Consider the following 19,044-nt stretch of genomic DNA (forward strand, 5'->3'; position numbering starts at 1 on the left):
GCAAGGCTGGAGAACCTGGAGGCTGGAGAACCAGGAGGCTGGAGAACCTGGAGGCTGGAGAACCTGGAGGCTGGAGAACCAGGAGGCTGGAGAACCTGGAGGCTGGAGAACCAGGAGGCTGGAGAACCTGGAGGCTGGAGAACCAGGAGGCTGGAGAACCTGGAGGCTGGGGAACCTGGAGGCTGGAGAACCAGGAGGCTGGAGAACCTGGAGGCTGGAGAACCAGGAGGCTGGAGAACCTGGAGGCTGGGGAACCAAGAGGATGGAGAACCTGGCTAGGACTAGAACCTAAGGACTAGTATAACTAGTAGAACCAGTGGAACTAGTAGAACCAGTGGAACCAGTAGAACCAGTAGAACACAAAGAAAAGGAGGAGACGATGACAGGATGAGACTTTATTAGACGAGACATGAGGAAGAGGAGTTCAGGATCCTCTGGATTAAAAACACAGTAGAACCAGTGGAAACAGTAGAACTAGTAGAACCAATAGAACCAGTGGAACTTGAAGAACCAGTGGAACGAGTAGAACCAGTGGAACTAGAAGAACCAGTGGAACTAGTAGAACCAGTAGAACCAGTGGAACTAGTAGAACCAGTAGAACCAGTTGAACTTGAAGAACCAGTGGAACTAGTAGAACTAGTACAACCAGTAGAACCAGTGGAACCAGTAGAACTAGTAGAACCAGTGGAACGAGTAGAACCAGTGGAACGAGTAGAACCAGTGGAACTAGTAGAACCAGTAGAACCAGTGGAACTAGTAGAACCAGTAGAACCAGTGGAACTTGAAGAACCAGTGGAACTAGTAGAACTAGTACAACCAGTAGAACCAGTGGAACCAGTAGAACTAGTAGAACCAGTGGAACTAGTAGAACCAGTAGAACCAGTAGAACCAGTGGAACCAGTAGAACTACTAGAACCAGTAGACCTAGTAGAACCAGTAGAACTAGTAGAACCAGTAGACCTAGTAGAACTAGTAGAACCAGTAGACCTAGTAGAACCAGTGGAACCAGTAGACCTAGTAGAACCAGTAGACCTAGTAGAACCAGTGGAACCAGTAGAACCAGTAGACCTAGTAGAACCAGTAGACCTAGTAGAACCAGTAGAACTAGTAGAACCAGTAGACCTAGTAGAACTAGTAGAACCAGTAGACCTAGTAGAACCAGTGGAACCAGTAGACCTAGTGGAACCAGTAGACCTAGTAGAACCAGTAGACCTAGTAGAACCAGTGGAACCAGTAGACCTAGTGGAACCAGTGGAACCAGTAGACCTAGTAGAACCAGTAGACCTAGTGGAACCAGTGGAACCGCTGGTCTTGGAGGAGAAGTGCTAGAGTGAAGGATCTACATAGTTCTGCCTCTGGACCACCGGTGGCAGTAGTGAGCAGCAAGCGCCCCCCTCCACCAGAGACCATGTTCAGGTCTACAGGGAACCACCAGAGACCAGAACCTGGTCCGAAGTCCAGGTCTCGAGGAAGAAGAAAGAGGAAGTTCTTCAGAAGCTGTAAGGCTCAGAGGCTCCGCCCCCCACCAGGGACCCCCCCACCAGGGACCCCCCCACCAGGGACCCCGCCATGCTGGACTTGGACTGGCTGACTTTGGGGAACCCAGCGGTTCCAAGTCTGACGGGGCCGAAGGAGTCCCGGGTCCAGGTGGAGTCCAGGTCTGGATCCAGACCGTGGTCCGGGGGAACCCCCCAGGAGGCCGGACGCCATTTCTTCAGGGTGTAGGGGGTCTGGACCCGGGACTTGATCTTCTCTCCGGAGGCGCTCAGACCCTCACTGCCACCTCCACCCAGACCACCACCCAGCCCTCCACCCAGCCCTCCACCCAGCCCTCCACCCAGACCTCCTCCCAGCTCTCCACCCAGACCTCCTCCCAGCTCTCCACCCAGCCCTCCACCCAGCCCTCCACCCAGACCTCCTCCCAGCTCTCCACCCAGACCTCCTCCCAGCTCTCCACCCAGCCCTCCACCCAGACCTCCTCCCAGCTCTCCACCCAGACCTCCTCCCAGCTCTCCACCCGGACCTCCACCCAGACCTCCTCCCAGCTCTCCACCCAGACCACCACCCGGAACTCCACCCAGACCTCCTCCCAGACCTCCTCCCAGCTCTCCACCCAGACCTCCTCCCAGCTCTCCACCCGGACCTCCACCCAGACCTCCTCCCAGCTCTCCACCCAGACCACCACCCGGAACTCCACCCAGACCTCCTCCCAGACCTCCTCCCAGCTCTCCACCCAGCCCTCCACCCGGACCTCCTCCCAGCTCTCCACCCAGCCCTCCTCCCAGCTCTCCACCCAGACCACCACCCGGAACTCCACCCAGACCTCCTCCCAGCTCTCCACCCAGCTCTCCACCCAGCTCTCCACCCAGACCACCACCCGGAACTCCACCCAGACCTCCTCCCAGCTCTCCACCCAGCTCTCCACCCAGCCCTCCTCCCAGCTCTCCACCCAGACCACCACCCGGAACTCCACCCAGACCTCCTCCCAGCTCTCCACCCAGCTCTCCACCCAGACCTCCTCCCAGCTCTCCACCCAGCTCTCCACCCAGACCTCCACCCAGACCTCCACCCAGACCTCCTCCCAGCTCTCCACCCGGACCTCCACCCGGACCTCCACCCGGACCTCCACCCGGACCTCCACCCAGACCTCCACCCAGACCTCCTCCCAGCTCTCCACCCAGACCTCCTCCCAGCTCTCCACCCAGACCTCCACCCAGCTCTCCACCCAGACCTCCACCCGGACCTCCACCCAGACCTCCACCCAGACCTCCTCCCAGCTCTCCACCCAGACCTCCTCCCAGCTCTCCACCCAGACCTCCACCCAGCTCTCCACCCGGACCTTCTCCAGACTGGGACTGGTACTCTGAGGAGAAGAAGACCAGGTGTTACCAGGAACCGAAGCAGAACTCCTGCAGAACCAGAGTCTGGAGGAGGATCCTGGGTTCTTCTGGACTCACCTGAGGGGGACAGGTCCAGGGACCGGGGCCTCCAGACCTGGATCGGTTCCTCCAGCGTCTGCAGGAGCCCGGGTGTGAGGAGGCCTGAGGTTCCTGACCCCCCTCCAGAGTCTGAAGCAAGAGGTTCTGATGCTGGACCTGAAGGTTCTGGGTCTGGACGTGACCAGGGTGTCTGAGTGACTGGAGCTCCAGTTCTGGTTCCTGAAGACCAGCTAGGACCTGCTGGATCTGCAGCTCCCTGGTGACCTGGACCTGAACCTGGATCAGAGTCCAGAGCTGGAGCCGTGGTGGTGGGTGGAGCCGTGGTGGTGGGTGGAGCCCTGGTGGTGGGTGGAGCTGTGGTGGTGGGTGGAGCCCTGGTGGTGGGTGGAGCCGTGGTGGTGGGTGGAGCCGTGGTGGTGGGTGGAGCCCTGGTGGTGGGTGGAGCTGTGGCCCCTGGGGGCTGGTTGTTGTTGTTGTTGTAGTTGGGCCCCCCCAGTCCGGTCCAGTTCTGGTGGTGGAGACCAGGGTCGGACCTCAGCAGAGGTTCCTGTTCATCTGGACTCACCTCCACCCCCTCCACCCCCTCCTCCACCCCCTCCACCCCCAGGTTGGACCTCCCTCCCCCAGAGGAGGCTCCGCCCCTCCAGCTGGTCTTGTTGGTAACCGTGGTAACCAGGTAGGGCTCCGCGGCCAGAACCAGAACCGTGTCCATCTGGGCCACACCGGTCTGGACCTGCAAGACAAGGTTCTGGATCAGGGGTCACCCAGTCCCTCAGAGGACACACAACCCTGGTCCCTAACAGACCTGGTCCAAACCTGGTCCAGACCTGGTCCCTAACAGACCTGGTCCAAACCTGGTCCAGAAGGACTCTCTAGTCCAATAGCAGAATGTTCTAGACCAGGTCCTGGTCTACCTGGCGGTGGTTGGTTCTGGGCTGCAGGTGGAGGCTGCTGGGTCTCTGGACCGGGTCCTGCTGCTTGGTGGGGGGGTGGGTGGAGCTCTCTGCCCCACTGAAGACCCCCCGCTGGGGGGGCGGCGAGTCGCTGGCCTGAGGACCGACAGAGGGGGGGGGGGGGGGTTAGTGGAGCAGCTGTGGGTGGAGCAGCTGTGGGTGGTGACGTACCTGCAGGAGCAGCAGGGTGGAGCTCTGTGAGACCTCCATCAGGTCCTTCCTCAGGTTCTGCTCCACCTGCAGGAGCAGCACAGGAATCACCACAGAACCTCCACCCTTCCCACAGACCCTCACAACCAACACGCTCCACCACACCTCCACCACCACATCACCTCCACCCCTCCACCTCCACCACCCCTCCTCCATGGAAGCTGTGCAGGAGCTGCCTGCCATACCTCCCCTGCTTCCACCCTGGTGGCCTCCACATCTCCCTCCGTCAGCTGCAGACAGGCAGGAGCAGCAGGCACAGCACCACCTGCAGACGAGGTGGAGCGTCACACCGTCAGGTTTCCTGCTACGGAAACTTCTACGTCTTTTTCAAAGTCCCATCAAGACACTGGAGTTCTGAGGTGACGGAGAAACTCCAGAGGTTCTGGAAACCAGAAGGGCGGGTCAAATCGTGTCGAGCCATGTCGGGGGGGTCCACTCACGTTGGGGGGTCAGGTCACGTTGGGGGGGTCAGGTCACGTTGGGGGGGTCAGGTCACGTTGGGGGGTCAGGTCACGTTGGGGGGGTCAGGTTGTGTCGAGGGGGTCAGGTCGTGTTGGGGGCTCTGGTCGTATTGGGGGGTCAGGTTGTGTCGGGGGGTCAGGTCATTTCGGGGGGGTCAGGTTGTGTCAGGGTGGGTCATGTCACATCGGGGGGGTCAGGTCGTAACGGGGGGTCAGTTTGTGTCGAGGGGGTCAGGTCGTGTCGGGGGTTCTGGTTGTGTCGGGGGGGTCGGGTCATGTTGGGGGGTCATGTTGTGTCGGGGGTCAGGTCGTGTCGGGGGGTCAGGTTGTGTCGTGGGGGGGTCGGGTCATGTTGGGGGGTCAGGTCGTGTCGGGGGTCAGGTTGTGTCGTGGTGGGGTCGGGTCATGTTGGGGGGTCAGGTCATGTTGGGGGGTCAGGTCGTGTCGGGGGTCAGGTTGTGTCGTGGGGGGGTCGGGTCATGTTGGGGGGTCAGGTTGTGTTGGGGGGTCAAGTCGTGTCGGGGGGTCAGGTTGTGTTGGGGGGTCAGGTCGTGTCGGGGGGTCAGGTTGTGTCGTGGGGGGGTCAGGTCATGTTGGGGGGTCAGGTTGTGTTGGGGGGTCAGGTCGTGTCGGGGGGTCAGGTTGTATTGGGGGGTCAGGTCGTGTCGGAGGGTCAGGTTGTGTCGTGGGGGGGTCAGGTCATGTTGGGGGGTCAGGTTGTGTTGGGGGGTCAGGTCGTGTCGGGGGTCAGGTTGTGTCGTGGTGGGGTCGGGTCATGTTGGGGGGTCAGGTCATGTTGGGGGGTCAGGTCGTGTCGGGGGTCAGGTTGTGTCGGGGGTCAGGTTGTGTCGTGGGGGGGTCGGGTCATGTTGGGGGGTCAGGTTGTGTTGGGGGGTCAAGTCGTGTCGGGGGGTCAGGTTGTGTTGGGGGGTCAGGTCGTGTCGGGGGGTCAGGTTGTATTGGGGGGTCAGGTCGTGTCGGGGGGTCAGGTTGTGTCGTGGGGTCAGGTCGTGTTGGGGGGTCAGGTCGTGTCGGGGGGTCAGGTTGTGTGGGGGGGTCAGGTTGTGTCGTGGGGGGGTCAGGTTGTGTCAGGGGCTCTGGTGGTGTCGGGGGCTCTGGTTGTGTCGTGGGGGGGTCGGGTCATGTTGGGGGGTAAGGTGGTGTCGGGGGTCAGGTTGTGTGGGGGGGTCAGGTGGTGTCGGGGGGTCAGGTGGTGTCGGGGGCTCTGGTTATGTCGTGGGAGGGTCAGGTTATGTTGGGGGGGTCAGATCATGTCGGGGGCTCTGGTTGTGTCGTGGGGGGTCGTGACCAGCTGAGACGTTGAAGGAAGAGTATTTAAAATCAAAGGAAGACGTGTTACCGGTGTGTTGGAACTCAGAGGTGGTGCAGAGGGGGGGTGAGGGTGGCAGGGTGGAGGTCCAGGAGCCCCCGGGTGGAGGAGGCATGGTGGAGGTGAATAGTGGACTCTGCAGAGACAGGTCGTCCATCAGGAACCAGCGGTGAGGCTCTGGAGGCTCTAGAAGCTCTGGGGGCTCTGGAGGCTCTAGAGGCTCTGTGGGATCCAGTGGGGAACCCTGAGGAACTCCTCAGAGATTAGAGAACATAGTGAGGGGATCCAGTGGGGAACCCTGAGGAACTCCGTACCTCCAGCAGCTCCAGGTGGTCCAGGTCCACTGGAGACTCTGTGTTTCCACACTCCAGAACGTCCAGTGCAGACACAGTGTCTTTGTGCTTTCCTGAACACACACACACACACACACACACACACACACACACACACACACACACACACACACACACACACACACACACACACACACACACACACACACACACACACACACACACACACACACACACACACACACACACAGTGATTCACATCAGATAACAATCAGTATAAACATCCTGCAGACAGAACGTCAACCACGAGTAATCAACTGTGTGTGTGTGTGTGTGTGTGTGTGTGTGTGTGTGTGTGTGTGTGTGTGTGTGTGTGTGTGTGTGTGTGTGTGTGTGTGTGTACTTTTCATCCTGTACACCAGGAACAGCCCCACGATGAGAATGGCTGTTATGGTGACGGTTACCAGGGCAACGAGTGCCGACCCCTCTGGCATCAGCTGGCGGCCTGCGGGCATGATGATGTCATCGTTAATGTCACAGTGACATCATAAAGGTCCATCTAGTTCCCTCCCTGTGAAGGTCCATCTAGTTCCCTCCATGTGAAGGTCCATCTAGTTCCCTCCCTGTGAAGGTCCATCTAGTTCCCTCCCTGTGAAGGTCCATCTAGTTCCCTCCATGTGAAGGTCCATCTAGTTCCCTCCATGTGAAGGTCCATCTAGTTCCCTCCATGTGAAGGCACATCTAGTTCCCTCCATGTGAAGGTCCATCTAGTTCCCTCCATGTGAAGGCACATCTAGTTCCCTCCCTGTGAAGGTCCATCTAGTTCCCTCCATGTGAAGGTCCATCTAGTTCCCTCCCTGTGAAGGTCCATCTAGTTCCCTCCCTGTGAAGGTCCATCTAGTTCCCTCCATGTGAAGGTCCATCTAGTTCCCTCCATGTGAAGGTCCATCTAGTTCCCTCCATGTGAAGGTCCATCTAGTTCCCTCCATGTGAAGGTCCATCTAGTTCCCTCCATGTGAAGGTCCATCTAGTTCCCTCCCTGTGAAGGTCCATCTAGTTCCCTCCCTGTGAAGGTCCATCTAGTTCCCTCCATGTGAAGGTCCATCTAGTTCCCTCCATGTGAAGGTCCATCTAGTTCCCTCCCTGTGAAGGTCCATCTAGTTCCCTCCATGTGAAGGTCCATCTAGTTCCCTCCATGTGAAGGTCCATCTAGTTCCCTCCATGTGAAGGTCCATCTAGTTCCCTCCCTGTGAAGGTCCATCTAGTTCCCTCCATGTGAAGGTCCATCTAGTTCCCTCCATGTGAAGGCACATCTAGTTCCCTCCCTGTGAAGGTCCATCTAGTTCCCTCCATGTGAAGGTCCATCTAGTTCCCTCCCTGTGAAGGTCCATCTAGTTCCCTCCATGTGAAGGTCCATCTAGTTCCCTCCATGTGAAGGTCCATCTAGTTCCCTCCCTGTGAAGGTCCATCTAGTTCCCTCCATGTGAAGGTCCATCTAGTTCCCTCTATGTGAAGGTCCATCTAGTTCCCTCCATGTGAAGGTCCATCTAGTTCCCTCCCTGTGAAGGTCCATCTAGTTCCCTCCATGTGAAGGTCCATCTAGTTCCCTCCATGTGAAGGTCCATCTAGTTCCCTCCCTGTGAAGGTCCATCTAGTTCCCTCCATGTGAAGGACCATCTAGTTCCCTCCATGTGAAGGTCCATCTAGTTCCCTCCCTGTGAAGGTCCATCTAGTTCCCTCCCTGTGAAGGTCCATCTAGTTCCCTCCCTGTGAAGGTCCATCTAGTTCCCTCCATGTGAAGGTCCATCTAGTTCCCTCCCTGTGAAGGTCCATCTAGTTCCCTCCATGTGAAGGTCCATCTAGTTCCCTCCATGTGAAGGTCCATCTAGTTCCCTCCCTGTGAAGGTCCATCTAGTTCCCTCCATGTGAAGGTCCATCTAGTTCCCTCCATGTGAAGGTCCATCTAGTTCCCTCCCTGTGAAGGTCCATCTAGTTCCCTCCATGTGAAGGACCATCTAGTTCCCTCCATGTGAAGGTCCATCTAGTTCCCTCCCTGTGAAGGTCCATCTAGTTCCCTCCCTGTGAAGGTCCATCTAGTTCCCTCCCTGTGAAGGTCCATCTAGTTCCCTCCCTGTGAAGGTCCATCTAGTTCCCTCCATGTGAAGGTCCATCTAGTTCCCTCCATGTGAAGGTCCATCTAGTTCCCTCCATGTGAAGGCACATCTAGTTCCCTCCATGTGAAGGTCCATCTAGTTCCCTCCATGTGAAGGTCCATCTAGTTCCCTCCATGTGAAGGTCCATCTAGTTCCCTCCCTGTGAAGGTCCATCTAGTTCCCTCCCTGTGAAGGTCCATCTAGTTCCCTCCCTGTGAAGGTCCATCTAGTTCCCTCCCTGTGAAGGTCCATCTAGTTCCCTCCATGTGAAGGTCCATCTAGTTCCCTCCATGTGAAGGTCCATCTAGTTCCCTCCATGTGAAGGTCCATCTAGTTCCCTCCATGTGAAGGTCCATCTAGTTCCCTCCATGTGAAGGTCCATCTAGTTCCCTCCATGTGAAGGTCCATCTAGTTCCCTCCCTGTGAAGGTCCATCTAGTTCCCTCCCTGTGAAGGTCCATCTAGTTCCCTTCATGTGAAGGTCCATCTAGTTCCCTCCATGTGAAGGTCCATCTAGTTCCCTCCATGTGAAGGTCCATCTAGTTCCCTCCCTGTGAAGGTCCATCTAGTTCCCTCCATGTGAAGGTCCATCTAGTTCCCTCCATGTGAAGGCACATCTAGTTCCCTCCCTGTGAAGGTCCATCTAGTTCCCTCCATGTGAAGGTCCATCTAGTTCCCTCCCTGTGAAGGTCCATCTAGTTCCCTCCATGTGAAGGTCCATCTAGTTCCCTCCATGTGAAGGTCCATCTAGTTCCCTCCCTGTGAAGGTCCATCTAGTTCCCTCCATGTGAAGGTCCATCTAGTTCCCTCTATGTGAAGGTCCATCTAGTTCCCTCCATGTGAAGGTCCATCTAGTTCCCTCCCTGTGAAGGTCCATCTAGTTCCCTCCCTGTGAAGGTCCATCTAGTTCCCTCCATGTGAAGGTCCATCTAGTTCCCTCCCTGTGAAGGTCCATCTAGTTCCCTCCATGTGAAGGTCCATCTAGTTCCCTCCATGTGAAGGTCCATCTAGTTCCCTCCCTGTGAAGGTCCATCTAGTTCCCTCCATGTGAAGGTCCATCTAGTTCCCTCCATGTGAAGGTCCATCTAGTTCCCTCCCTGTGAAGGTCCATCTAGTTCCCTCCATGTGAAGGACCATCTAGTTCCCTCCATGTGAAGGTCCATCTAGTTCCCTCCCTGTGAAGGTCCATCTAGTTCCCTCCCTGTGAAGGTCCATCTAGTTCCCTCCCTGTGAAGGTCCATCTAGTTCCCTCCCTGTGAAGGTCCATCTAGTTCCCTCCATGTGAAGGTCCATCTAGGTGTAGCAGGTGTAAGGAAGCTCTGTGATTGGCTGCTCACCCATCCGGCCGTCCTCTCGGCCGTCCCTCACTGGTCTGAGGACGGGCGTGTGGCCGGTGGGCGGAGCCTCAGTGAAGTTGGCGTTGCAGAGGTGACGGCGGCAGCAGCAGAAACGGTAGTTGTCCTTCCAGAGCTGGACGGGCGGCGCCAGCAGCAGGCAGTGCTCACCGCCACACTGGTTCTGCTTCCCCACATGAGTCCAACAGCCTGCAGACCAACGCTTTCACTGGTTACCACTGGTTACCACTGGTTCCCCACATGAGTCCAACAGCCTGCAGACCAACGCTTTCACTGGTTACCACTGGTTACCACTGGTTCCCCACATGAGTCCAACAGCCTGCAGACCAACGCTTTCACTGGATTACCACTGGTTACCACTGGTTCCCCACATGAGTCCAACAGCCTGCAGACCAACGGTTTCACTGGATTACCACTGGTTACCACTGGTTCCCCACATGAGTCCAACAGCCTGCAGACCAACGGTTTCACTGGTTACCACTGGTTACCACTGGCTACCACTGGTAACCACTGGTTACTCACATGAATCCAACAGCCTGCAGACCAACGGTTTCACTGGTTACCACTGGCTACCACTGGTTCCCCACATGAGTCCAACAGCCTGCAGACCAACGGTTTCACTGGTTACCACTGGTAACCACTGGTTACTCACATGAATCCAACAGCCTGCAGACCAACGGTTTCACTGGTTACCACTGGCTACCACTGGTTCCCCACATGAGTCCAACAGCCTGCAGACCAACGGTTTCACTGGATTACCACTGGTTACCACTGGTTCCCCACATGAGTACAATTGCCTGCAGACCAACGGTTTCACTGGTTACCACTGGTTACCACTGGTTACTCACATGAGTCCAACAGCCTGCAGACCAACGGCTTCACTGGTTACCACTGGTTACCACTGGCTACCACTGGTAACCACTGGTTACTCACATGAGTCCAACAGCCTGCAGACCAACGGTTTCACTGGATTACCACTGGTTACCACTGGTTCCCCACATGAGTCCAACAGCCTGCAGACCAACGGTTTCACTGGATTACCACTGGTTACCACTGGTTACTCACATGAGTCCAACAGCCTGCAGACCAACGGTTTCACTGGATTACCACTGGTTACCACTGGTTACCCACATGAGTCCAACAGCCTGCAGACCAACGCTTTCACTGGATTACCACTGGTTACCACTGGTTACCCACATGAGTCCAACAGCCTGCAGACCAACGCTTTCACTGGGTTACCACTGGTTACCACTGGTTTACCACATGTTTACCACCGGTTACCACCAGTTACCACTGGTTTACCACATGTTTACCACTGGTTACCACCGGTTACCACCAGTTACCACTGGTTTACCACATGTTTACCACTGGTTACCACTGTTACCATCATTTACCAGTTGTTTACCACTGGTTACCACGTGTTTACCGCTGGTTAACCACTGGTTACCACTGGTTACTACCGGTTTCCACTGGTTTACCATTGGTTAGTACTGTTACCACTGGTGACCACCTGTTTACCATGTGTTTACCACTGGTTTACCACCAGTTACCACTGGTTTACCACTGGTTAGTACCGTTACCACTGGTTACCACCTGTTTACCATGTATTTACCGCTGGTTTACCACCAGTTACCACTGGTTTACCACTGGTTAGTACGGTTACCACTGGTTAGCACCGGTTACCACCAGTTAGTACCGTTACCACCAGTTAGTACAGGTTACCATTGTTTACCACTGGTTTACCATGTGTTCACCGCTGGTTTACCACTGGTTACCGCTGGTTCCCCACATGAGTCCAACAGCCTGCAGACCAGTGGTTTCACATGTTTACCACTGGTTTACCACGTGTTTACCGCATGTTTGCCGCATGTTTACCGCTGGTTTACCACTGGTTACCGCTGGTGCCCCACATGAGTCCAACAGCCTGCAGACCAGTGGTTTCACATGTTTACCACTGGTTTACCACGTGTTTACCGCATGTTTACCGCATGTTTACCGCATGTTTACCGCTGGTTTACCACATGTTTACCACATGTTTACCACATGTTTACCACTGGTTTACCACTGGTTTACCGCATGTTTACCGCATGTTTACCGCTGGTTTACCACGGTTTTACTACGGGATACCACTGCTTTAGCACTGGTTTACCACGGGTTTACCAATGGGTTACAACTGGTTTACCACTGGTTTTCCACGAGTTTACCACGGGTTAACACTGGTTACTACTGCATTAGCACTGGTTGCCACTGGGTTACCCTGGCTTACCATGGGTTTAGCACTGGGTTTGGACCGGTTTAGTACTGGTTTAGCACTGGTTGTGGAACCGTTTCAGTCTTGTGTACTAGTCCAGTCATTTTTCTTCAAACTTGAAAGTTGACTGGTTTCTGTCGTTGAGTCATGTGACTAAGCTGCTGCTGCTTGTTAGCCTAGCATTAGCTTGTCCCTACTAATGGTCAGGACCTCACCTTGGTTCAGCAGCCGCAGCGCACCATCCGCCCTCTTCTCCCACAATCCATAGCAGCGCGAACCACGGCTGCAGCGGACCACTCCTCTCTGCTCATTGGCCAGAGCAGGCTCCGCCCCCTGCAGGCTGCTGGCGAAGGCACACAGCTGGTCACCTCCGCCGTCCAACTGGAACCCTGCAAACACCAGGAAGAGCCGTCAGGGGTCAAAGGTCAGGGTTGAAGGTCGAGGTCAAAGGTCGGGGTTGAAACTCGAGGTCAAAGGTCGAAGGTCAGGGTCGAAGGTCGAGGTCAAAGGTTTCATCACAGACCCCAGGAGAGAGAGGGAACATGACAGTACTTCTTTCTCCAGTGCCCGGTGTACTACTTCACAGAGTACTTTCTGCAGTACTTCTTTCTCCAGTGCCCGGTGTACTACTTCACAGAGTACTTTCTGCAGTACTTCTTTCTCCAGTGCCCAGTGTACTACTTCACAGAGTACTTTCTGCAGTACTTCTTTCTCCAGTGCCCAGTGTACTACTTCACAGAGTACTTTCTGCACATTGACTCTGAGACTCTGGGCGTAACACAGATGTATGTCAGGTTCTGCGAGCGGCGCTGGAGAACCGACACTGCCTGAGCTGCCGCCTCCATCAGGTCCCGACATCACGCCGTCCTCCATCAGGTCCCGACATCACGCCGTCCTCCATCAGGTCCAGACATCACGCCGTCCTCCATCAGGTCCAGACATCACGCCGTCCTCCATCAGGTCCAGACATCACGCCGTCCTCCATCAGGTCCAGACATCACGCCGTCCTCCATCAGTGTCCAGACATCACGCCGTCCTCCGTCAGGTCCAGACATCACGCCGTCCTCCATCAGGTCCAGACATCACGCCGTCCTCCATCAGGTCCAGACATCACGCCGTCCTCCATCAGGTCCCGAGATCACGCCGTCCTCCATCAGGTCCAGACATCACGCCGTCCTCCATCAGGTCCAGACATCACGCCGTCCTCCATCAGGTCCAGACATCACGCCGTCCTCCATCAGTGTCCAGACATCACGCCGTCCTCCGTCAGGTCCAGACATCACGCCGTCCTCCATCAGTGTCCAGACATCACGCCGTCCTCCATCAGGTCCAGACATCACGCCGTCCTCCATCAGTGTCCAGACATCACGCCGTCCTCCGTCAGGTCCAGACATCACGCCGTCCTCCATCAGTGTCCAGACATCACGCCGTCCTCCATCAGGTCCAGACATCACGTCGTCCTCCATCAGGTCCAGACATCACGCCGTCCTCCATCAGGTCCCGAGATCACGCCGTCCTCCATCAGGTCCAGACATCACGCCGTCCTCCATCAGGTCCAGACATCACGCCGTCCTCCATCAATGTCCAGACATCACGCCGTCCTCCATCAGTGTCCAGACATCACGCCGTCCTCCATCAGGTCCAGACATCACGCCGTCCTCCATCAGGTCCCGAGATCACGCCGTCCTCCATCAGGTCCAGACATCACGCCGTCCTCCATCAATGTCCAGACATCACGCCGTCCTCCATCAATGTCCAGACATCACGCTGTCCTCCATCAGGTCCAGACATCACGCCGTCCTCCGTCAGGTCCAGACATCACGCCGTCCTCCATCAATGTCCAGACATCACGCCGTCCTCCATCAGGTCCAGACATCACGCCGTCCTCCATCAGGTCCCGACATCACGCCGTCCTCCATCAGGTCCCGACATCACGCCGTCCTCCATCAGGTCCCGACATCACGCCGTCCTCCATCAGGTCCCGAGATCACGCCGTCCTCCATCAGGTCCCGACATCACGCCGTCCTCCATCAGGTCCAGACATCACGCCGTCCTCCATCAGGTCCCGACATCACGCCGTCCTCCATCAGGTCCCGACATCACACCGTCCTCCATCAGTGTCCAGACATCACGCCGTCCTCCATCAGGTCCCGAGATCACGCCGTCCTCCATCAGGTCCAGACATCACGCCGTCCTCCATCAGGTCCCGAGATCACGCTGTCCTCCATCAGGTCCCGACATCACGCCGTCCTCCATCAGGTCCAGACATCACGCCGTCCTCCATCAGTGTCCAGACATCACGCCGTCCTCCATCAGGTCCAGACATCACGCCGTCCTCCATCAGGTCCCGACATCACGCCGTCCTCCATCAGGTCCAGACATCACGCCGTCCTCCATCAGGTCCAGACATCACGCCGTCCTCCATCAGGTCCCGACATCACGCCGTCCTCCATCAGGTCCCGACATCACGCCGTCCTCCATCAGGTCCCGACATCACGCCGTCCTCCATCAGGTCCCGAGATCACGCCGTCCTCCATCAGGTCCCGACATCACGCCGTCCTCCATCAGGTCCAGACATCACGCCGTCCTCCATCAGGTCCCGACATCACGCCGTCCTCCATCAGGTCCCGACATCACACCGTCCTCCATCAGTGTCCAGACATCACGCCGTCCTCCATCAGGTCCCGAGATCACGCCGTCCTCCATCAGGTCCAGACATCACGCCGTCCTCCATCAGGTCCCGAGATCACGCTGTCCTCCATCAGGTCCCGACATCACGCCGTCCTCCATCAGGTCCAGACATCACGCCGTCCTCCATCAGTGTCCAGACATCACGCCGTCCTCCATCAGGTCCAGACATCACGCCGTCCTCCATCAGGTCCCGACATCACGCCGTCCTCCATCAGGTCCAGACATCACGCCGTCCTCCATCAGTGTCCAGACATCACGCCGTCCTCCGTCAGTGTCCAGACATCACGCCGTCCTCCATCAGGTCCCGACATCACGCCGTCCTCCATCAGGTCCAGACATCACGCCGTCCTCCATCAGGTCCAGACATCACGCCGTCCTCCATCAGTGTCCAGACATCACGCCGTCCTCCATCAGGTCCAGACATCACGCCGTCCTCCATCAGGTCCCGACATCACGCCGTCCTCCATCAGTGTCCAGACATCACGCCGTCCTCCATCAGTGTCCAGACATCACGCCGTCCTCCATCAGTGTCCAGACATCACGCCGTCCTCCATCAGGTCCAGACATCACGCCGTCCTCCATCAGTGTCCAGACATCACGCCGTCCTCCATCAGGTCCAGACATCACGCCGTCCTCCATCAGTGTCCAGACATCACGCCGTCCTCCATCAGGTCCAGACATCACGCCGTCCTCCATCAGGTCCCGACATCACGCCGTCCTCCATCAGTGTCCAGACATCACGCTGTCCTCCATCAGTGTCCAGACATCACGCCGTCCTCCATCAGTGTCCAGACATCACGCCGTCCTCCATCAGGTCCAGACATCACGCCGTCCTCCATCAGGTCCAGACATCACGCCGTCCTCCATCAGGTCCCGACATCACGCCGTCCTCCATCAGTGTCCAGACATCACGCCGTCCTCCATCACGCCGTCCTGCGGAGCCTCAACCTCCATGTTTCCTTGTGTTTCATGCTGACGCTACGTCAGCAACCTGCAGGGGGTGTCTCTCCACCCTCACCGAAATAACTAAACTCAGCTGCACACTGTGCAGTGGCTGGTGTTGGGTGGTGCTGGATGGTGTTGGGTGGTGCTGGGTGGTGTTGGGTGGTGCAGGTCTCAGGAATGTCCTGAGCAGCAGAGTTTAGTCTGGAGTCACAATGAGAGGAAGGCGTCGCCTTATCGGCTTCATCTGAGCCTCAGACCATCAGCCAATCAGACCACACCTCCCCTCTCAGCCAATCAGACCACACCTCCCCTCTCAGCCAATCAGACCACACCTCCCCTCTCAGCCAATCAGATGACACCTTACAGAACCAGTTCTCTTATTTGACCCAGACTAACACCTAACCAGGCTCACGAGCCAAGCCTCAGTATTGTTGTGTATTTAGAAATACCTAAACCTTTTCTAGTACCCGACGAGTCCTCCTCCACTGACTAGTCCTCCTCCACTGGCTAGTCCTCCTCCACTGACTAGTCCTCCTCCACTGACTAGTCCTCCTCCACTGGCTAGTCCTCCTCCACTGACTAGTCCTCCTCCACTGGCTAGTCCTCCTCCACTGACTAGTCCTCCTGGTACCTGACTAATCGTCCTAGTACCCGACGAGTCCTCCTCCACTGACTAGTCCTCCTCCACTGGCTAGTCCTCCTCCACTGACTAGTCCTCCTCCACTGGCTAGTCCTCCTCCACTGACTAGTCCTCCTGGTACCTGACTAATCGTCCTAGTACCCGACGAGTCCTCCTCCACTGACTAGTCCTCCTCCACTGGCTAGTCCTCCTCCACTGACTAGTCCTCCTCCACTGGCTAGTCCTCCTCCACTGACTAGTCCTCCTGGTACCTGACTAATCGTCCTAGTACCCGACGAGTCCTCCTCCACTGACTAGTCCTCCTCCACTGGCTAGTCCTCCTCCACTGACTAGTCCTCCTACCTGATTAGTCCTCCTCCACTGGCTAGTCCTCCTCCACTGACTAGTCCTCCTACCTGGTTAGTCCTCCTCCACTGACGAGTCCTCCTGGTACTGACTCCTCCTCCAACAACAACTAGTTTTCCGACACGGGGATGACTTTCAGTTAGTTGACTCAGTATTTGTTGACAGGCAGTTTTAGTGGTACTAACCAGTGACCACAGGCAGCAGGAACAGTACTAGTTAGTGGTACTAACCAGTGACCACAGGCAGCAGGAACACTACTAATTAGTGGTACTAACCAGTGACCACAGGCAGCAGGAACAGTACTAGTTAGTGGTACTAACCAGTGACCACAGGCAGCAGCAGGAACACTACTAATTAGTGGTACTAACCAGTGACCACATGCAGCAGGAACAGTACTAGTTAGTGGTACTAACCAGTGACCACAGGCAGCAGGAACAGTACTAGTTAGTGGTACTAACCAGTGACCACAGGCAGCAGGAACAGTACTAGTTAGTGGTACTAACCAGTGACCACAGGCAGCAGCAGGAACACAGGAAGTCCAGGTGGAACCATGTTGATCTGGTTCAGACTGAGTCCATCACTGATCCTGGATCTCCCCCCCCCCCCCCCCCCCCCACACACACACACACACAGTCACAACATGTATAGGTGTGTGTGTGTGTGTGTGTGTGTGTGTGTGAGCGCACCGTGCACCTTGCAGGTCTCTCACTACCTGAGCTGCAGGAAACGTAACACCGCTGAAGGGAGTGACACACACACACACACACACACACACACACACACACACACACACACACACACACACACACACACACACACACACGGCGGTTTGTGCAGGAGAAGATGACGTCCGGCCCGGTTCGGTTCGACTCGGCTCGGCTCGGTCGGGATCAGTTCGGTTGCGTTAATCCGCAGGTTTGTGCGTCAGGAGCTGCTCAAAGATGAACCGCTGCGGCCGCAGCTGGAGACTGAGGGTGAAGCTCCACAAACACACCTGGAGCACTATTTCCGGTACTCCTACACAATAAAAGAACCATTCCCAAAATAAATTAACAGAATCATAAGATGTGGTCCCGCCGCAGTACCACAGTGTGGCCACCAGAGGGAGCGCTGCCCACACCAACCCAACCTGTCTGCAGGGCAGTCCTCAAGGAGAGCTGACCCGGGTCAACACCCGGTCAACACCGGGTCATCACCGGGTCAACACCGGGTCATCACCGGGTCATCACCGGGTCATCACCAGGTCAACACCGGGTCATCACCAGGTCAACACCGGGTCAACACCGGGTCAACAAGGGGCGGTATGGCTCGGTTGGTAGAGCAGTCGTCTCCGAATCAGAAGGTTGCAGGTTTGATCCCATCTCTGCCTGAAGTGTCCTTGGGCAAGACAATGAAATTTGAACTGTGTGAGTGAGTGGCTGGTGGTGGTCGAGGGGCCGATGGTGCAGTATGGCCGCCTCTCCTCCGTCAGTCTGCCTCAGGGCAGCTGTAGCTACAGACGGAGTTTACCACCATCCAGTATGGAATAAATGAATAATGCAATGTACAGCGTGTTTGAGTGTCTAGAAAAGCGCTATATCTATACATTATTATTATTATTAACACCGAGTCCTGGACGACGACAGTTTCCTCTAATCCAGGTCACTGCTGGATTAACTGGTTCCCTAATCCAGGTCACTGCAGGATTAACTGGTTCTCTAATCCAGGTCACTGCTGGATTAACTGGTTCCCTAATCCAGGTCACTGCAGGATTAACTGGTTCCCTAATCCAGGTCACTGCAGGATTAACTCTGGTTCTCTAATCCAGGTCACTTCAGGATTAACTCTGGTTCTCTAATCCAGGTCACTGCAGGATTAACTGGTTCTCTAATCCAGGTCACTTCAGGATTAACTCTGGTTCTCTAATCCAGGTCACTTCAGGATTAACTCTGGTTCTCTAATCCAGGTCACTTCAGGATTAACTGGTTCTCTAATCCAGGTCACTGCTGGATTAACTCTGGTTCTCTAATCCAGGTCACTTCAGGATTAACTCTGGTTCTCTAATCCAGGTCACTTCAGGATTAACTGGTTCCCTAATCCAGGTCACTGCAGGATTAACTGGTTCTCTAATCCAGGTCACAGGTCACTGCAGGATTAACTGGTTCTCTAATCCAGGTCACTGCAGGATTAACTGGTTCTCTAATCCAGGTCACAGGTCACTTCAGGATTAACTGGTTCTCTAATCCAGGTCACTTCAGGATTAACTGGTTCTCTAATCCAGGTCACTTCAGGATTAACTGGTTCTTTAATCCAGGTCACTGCAGGATTAACTGGTTCTCTAATCCAGATCACTTCAGGATTAACTGGTTCTCTAATCCAGGTCACTTCAGGATTAACTGGTTCTCTAATCCAGGTCACAGGTCACTGCAGGATTAACTGGTTCTCTAATCCAGGTCACTGCAGGATTAACTGGTTCTCTAATCCAGGTCACTTCAGGATT

General features: G+C 55.9%; 1 protein-coding gene across 1 annotated transcript; it reads right to left on the reverse strand.

The window, feature by feature from the left end:
* Positions 1-1,490: 1,490 nt before the first annotated feature.
* Positions 1,491-17,141, reverse strand: LOC308131349 (uncharacterized protein; the record flags this gene model as incomplete). Its single annotated transcript, XM_080498077.1, has 14 exons — positions 17,069-17,141; positions 12,160-12,333; positions 9,676-9,882; positions 6,590-6,691; positions 6,208-6,299; positions 5,924-6,137; positions 4,288-4,367; positions 4,064-4,129; positions 3,854-3,988; positions 3,505-3,672; positions 2,958-3,215; positions 2,810-2,863; positions 2,120-2,635; positions 1,491-1,748 (listed from the first exon to the last, which is right to left on the reverse strand). The coding sequence occupies exons 1-14, from the start codon at positions 17,115-17,117 to the stop codon at positions 1,491-1,493; spliced, it is 2,373 nt and encodes a 790-aa protein (XP_080354203.1). The 5' UTR covers positions 17,118-17,141.
* Between the last annotated feature and the right edge of the window lie 1,903 nt (positions 17,142-19,044).

Source organism: Blennius ocellaris, assembly GCF_963422515.1.
Source record: "Blennius ocellaris genome assembly, chromosome: 6".
NCBI lineage: Eukaryota > Metazoa > Chordata > Actinopteri > Blenniiformes > Blenniidae > Blennius > Blennius ocellaris.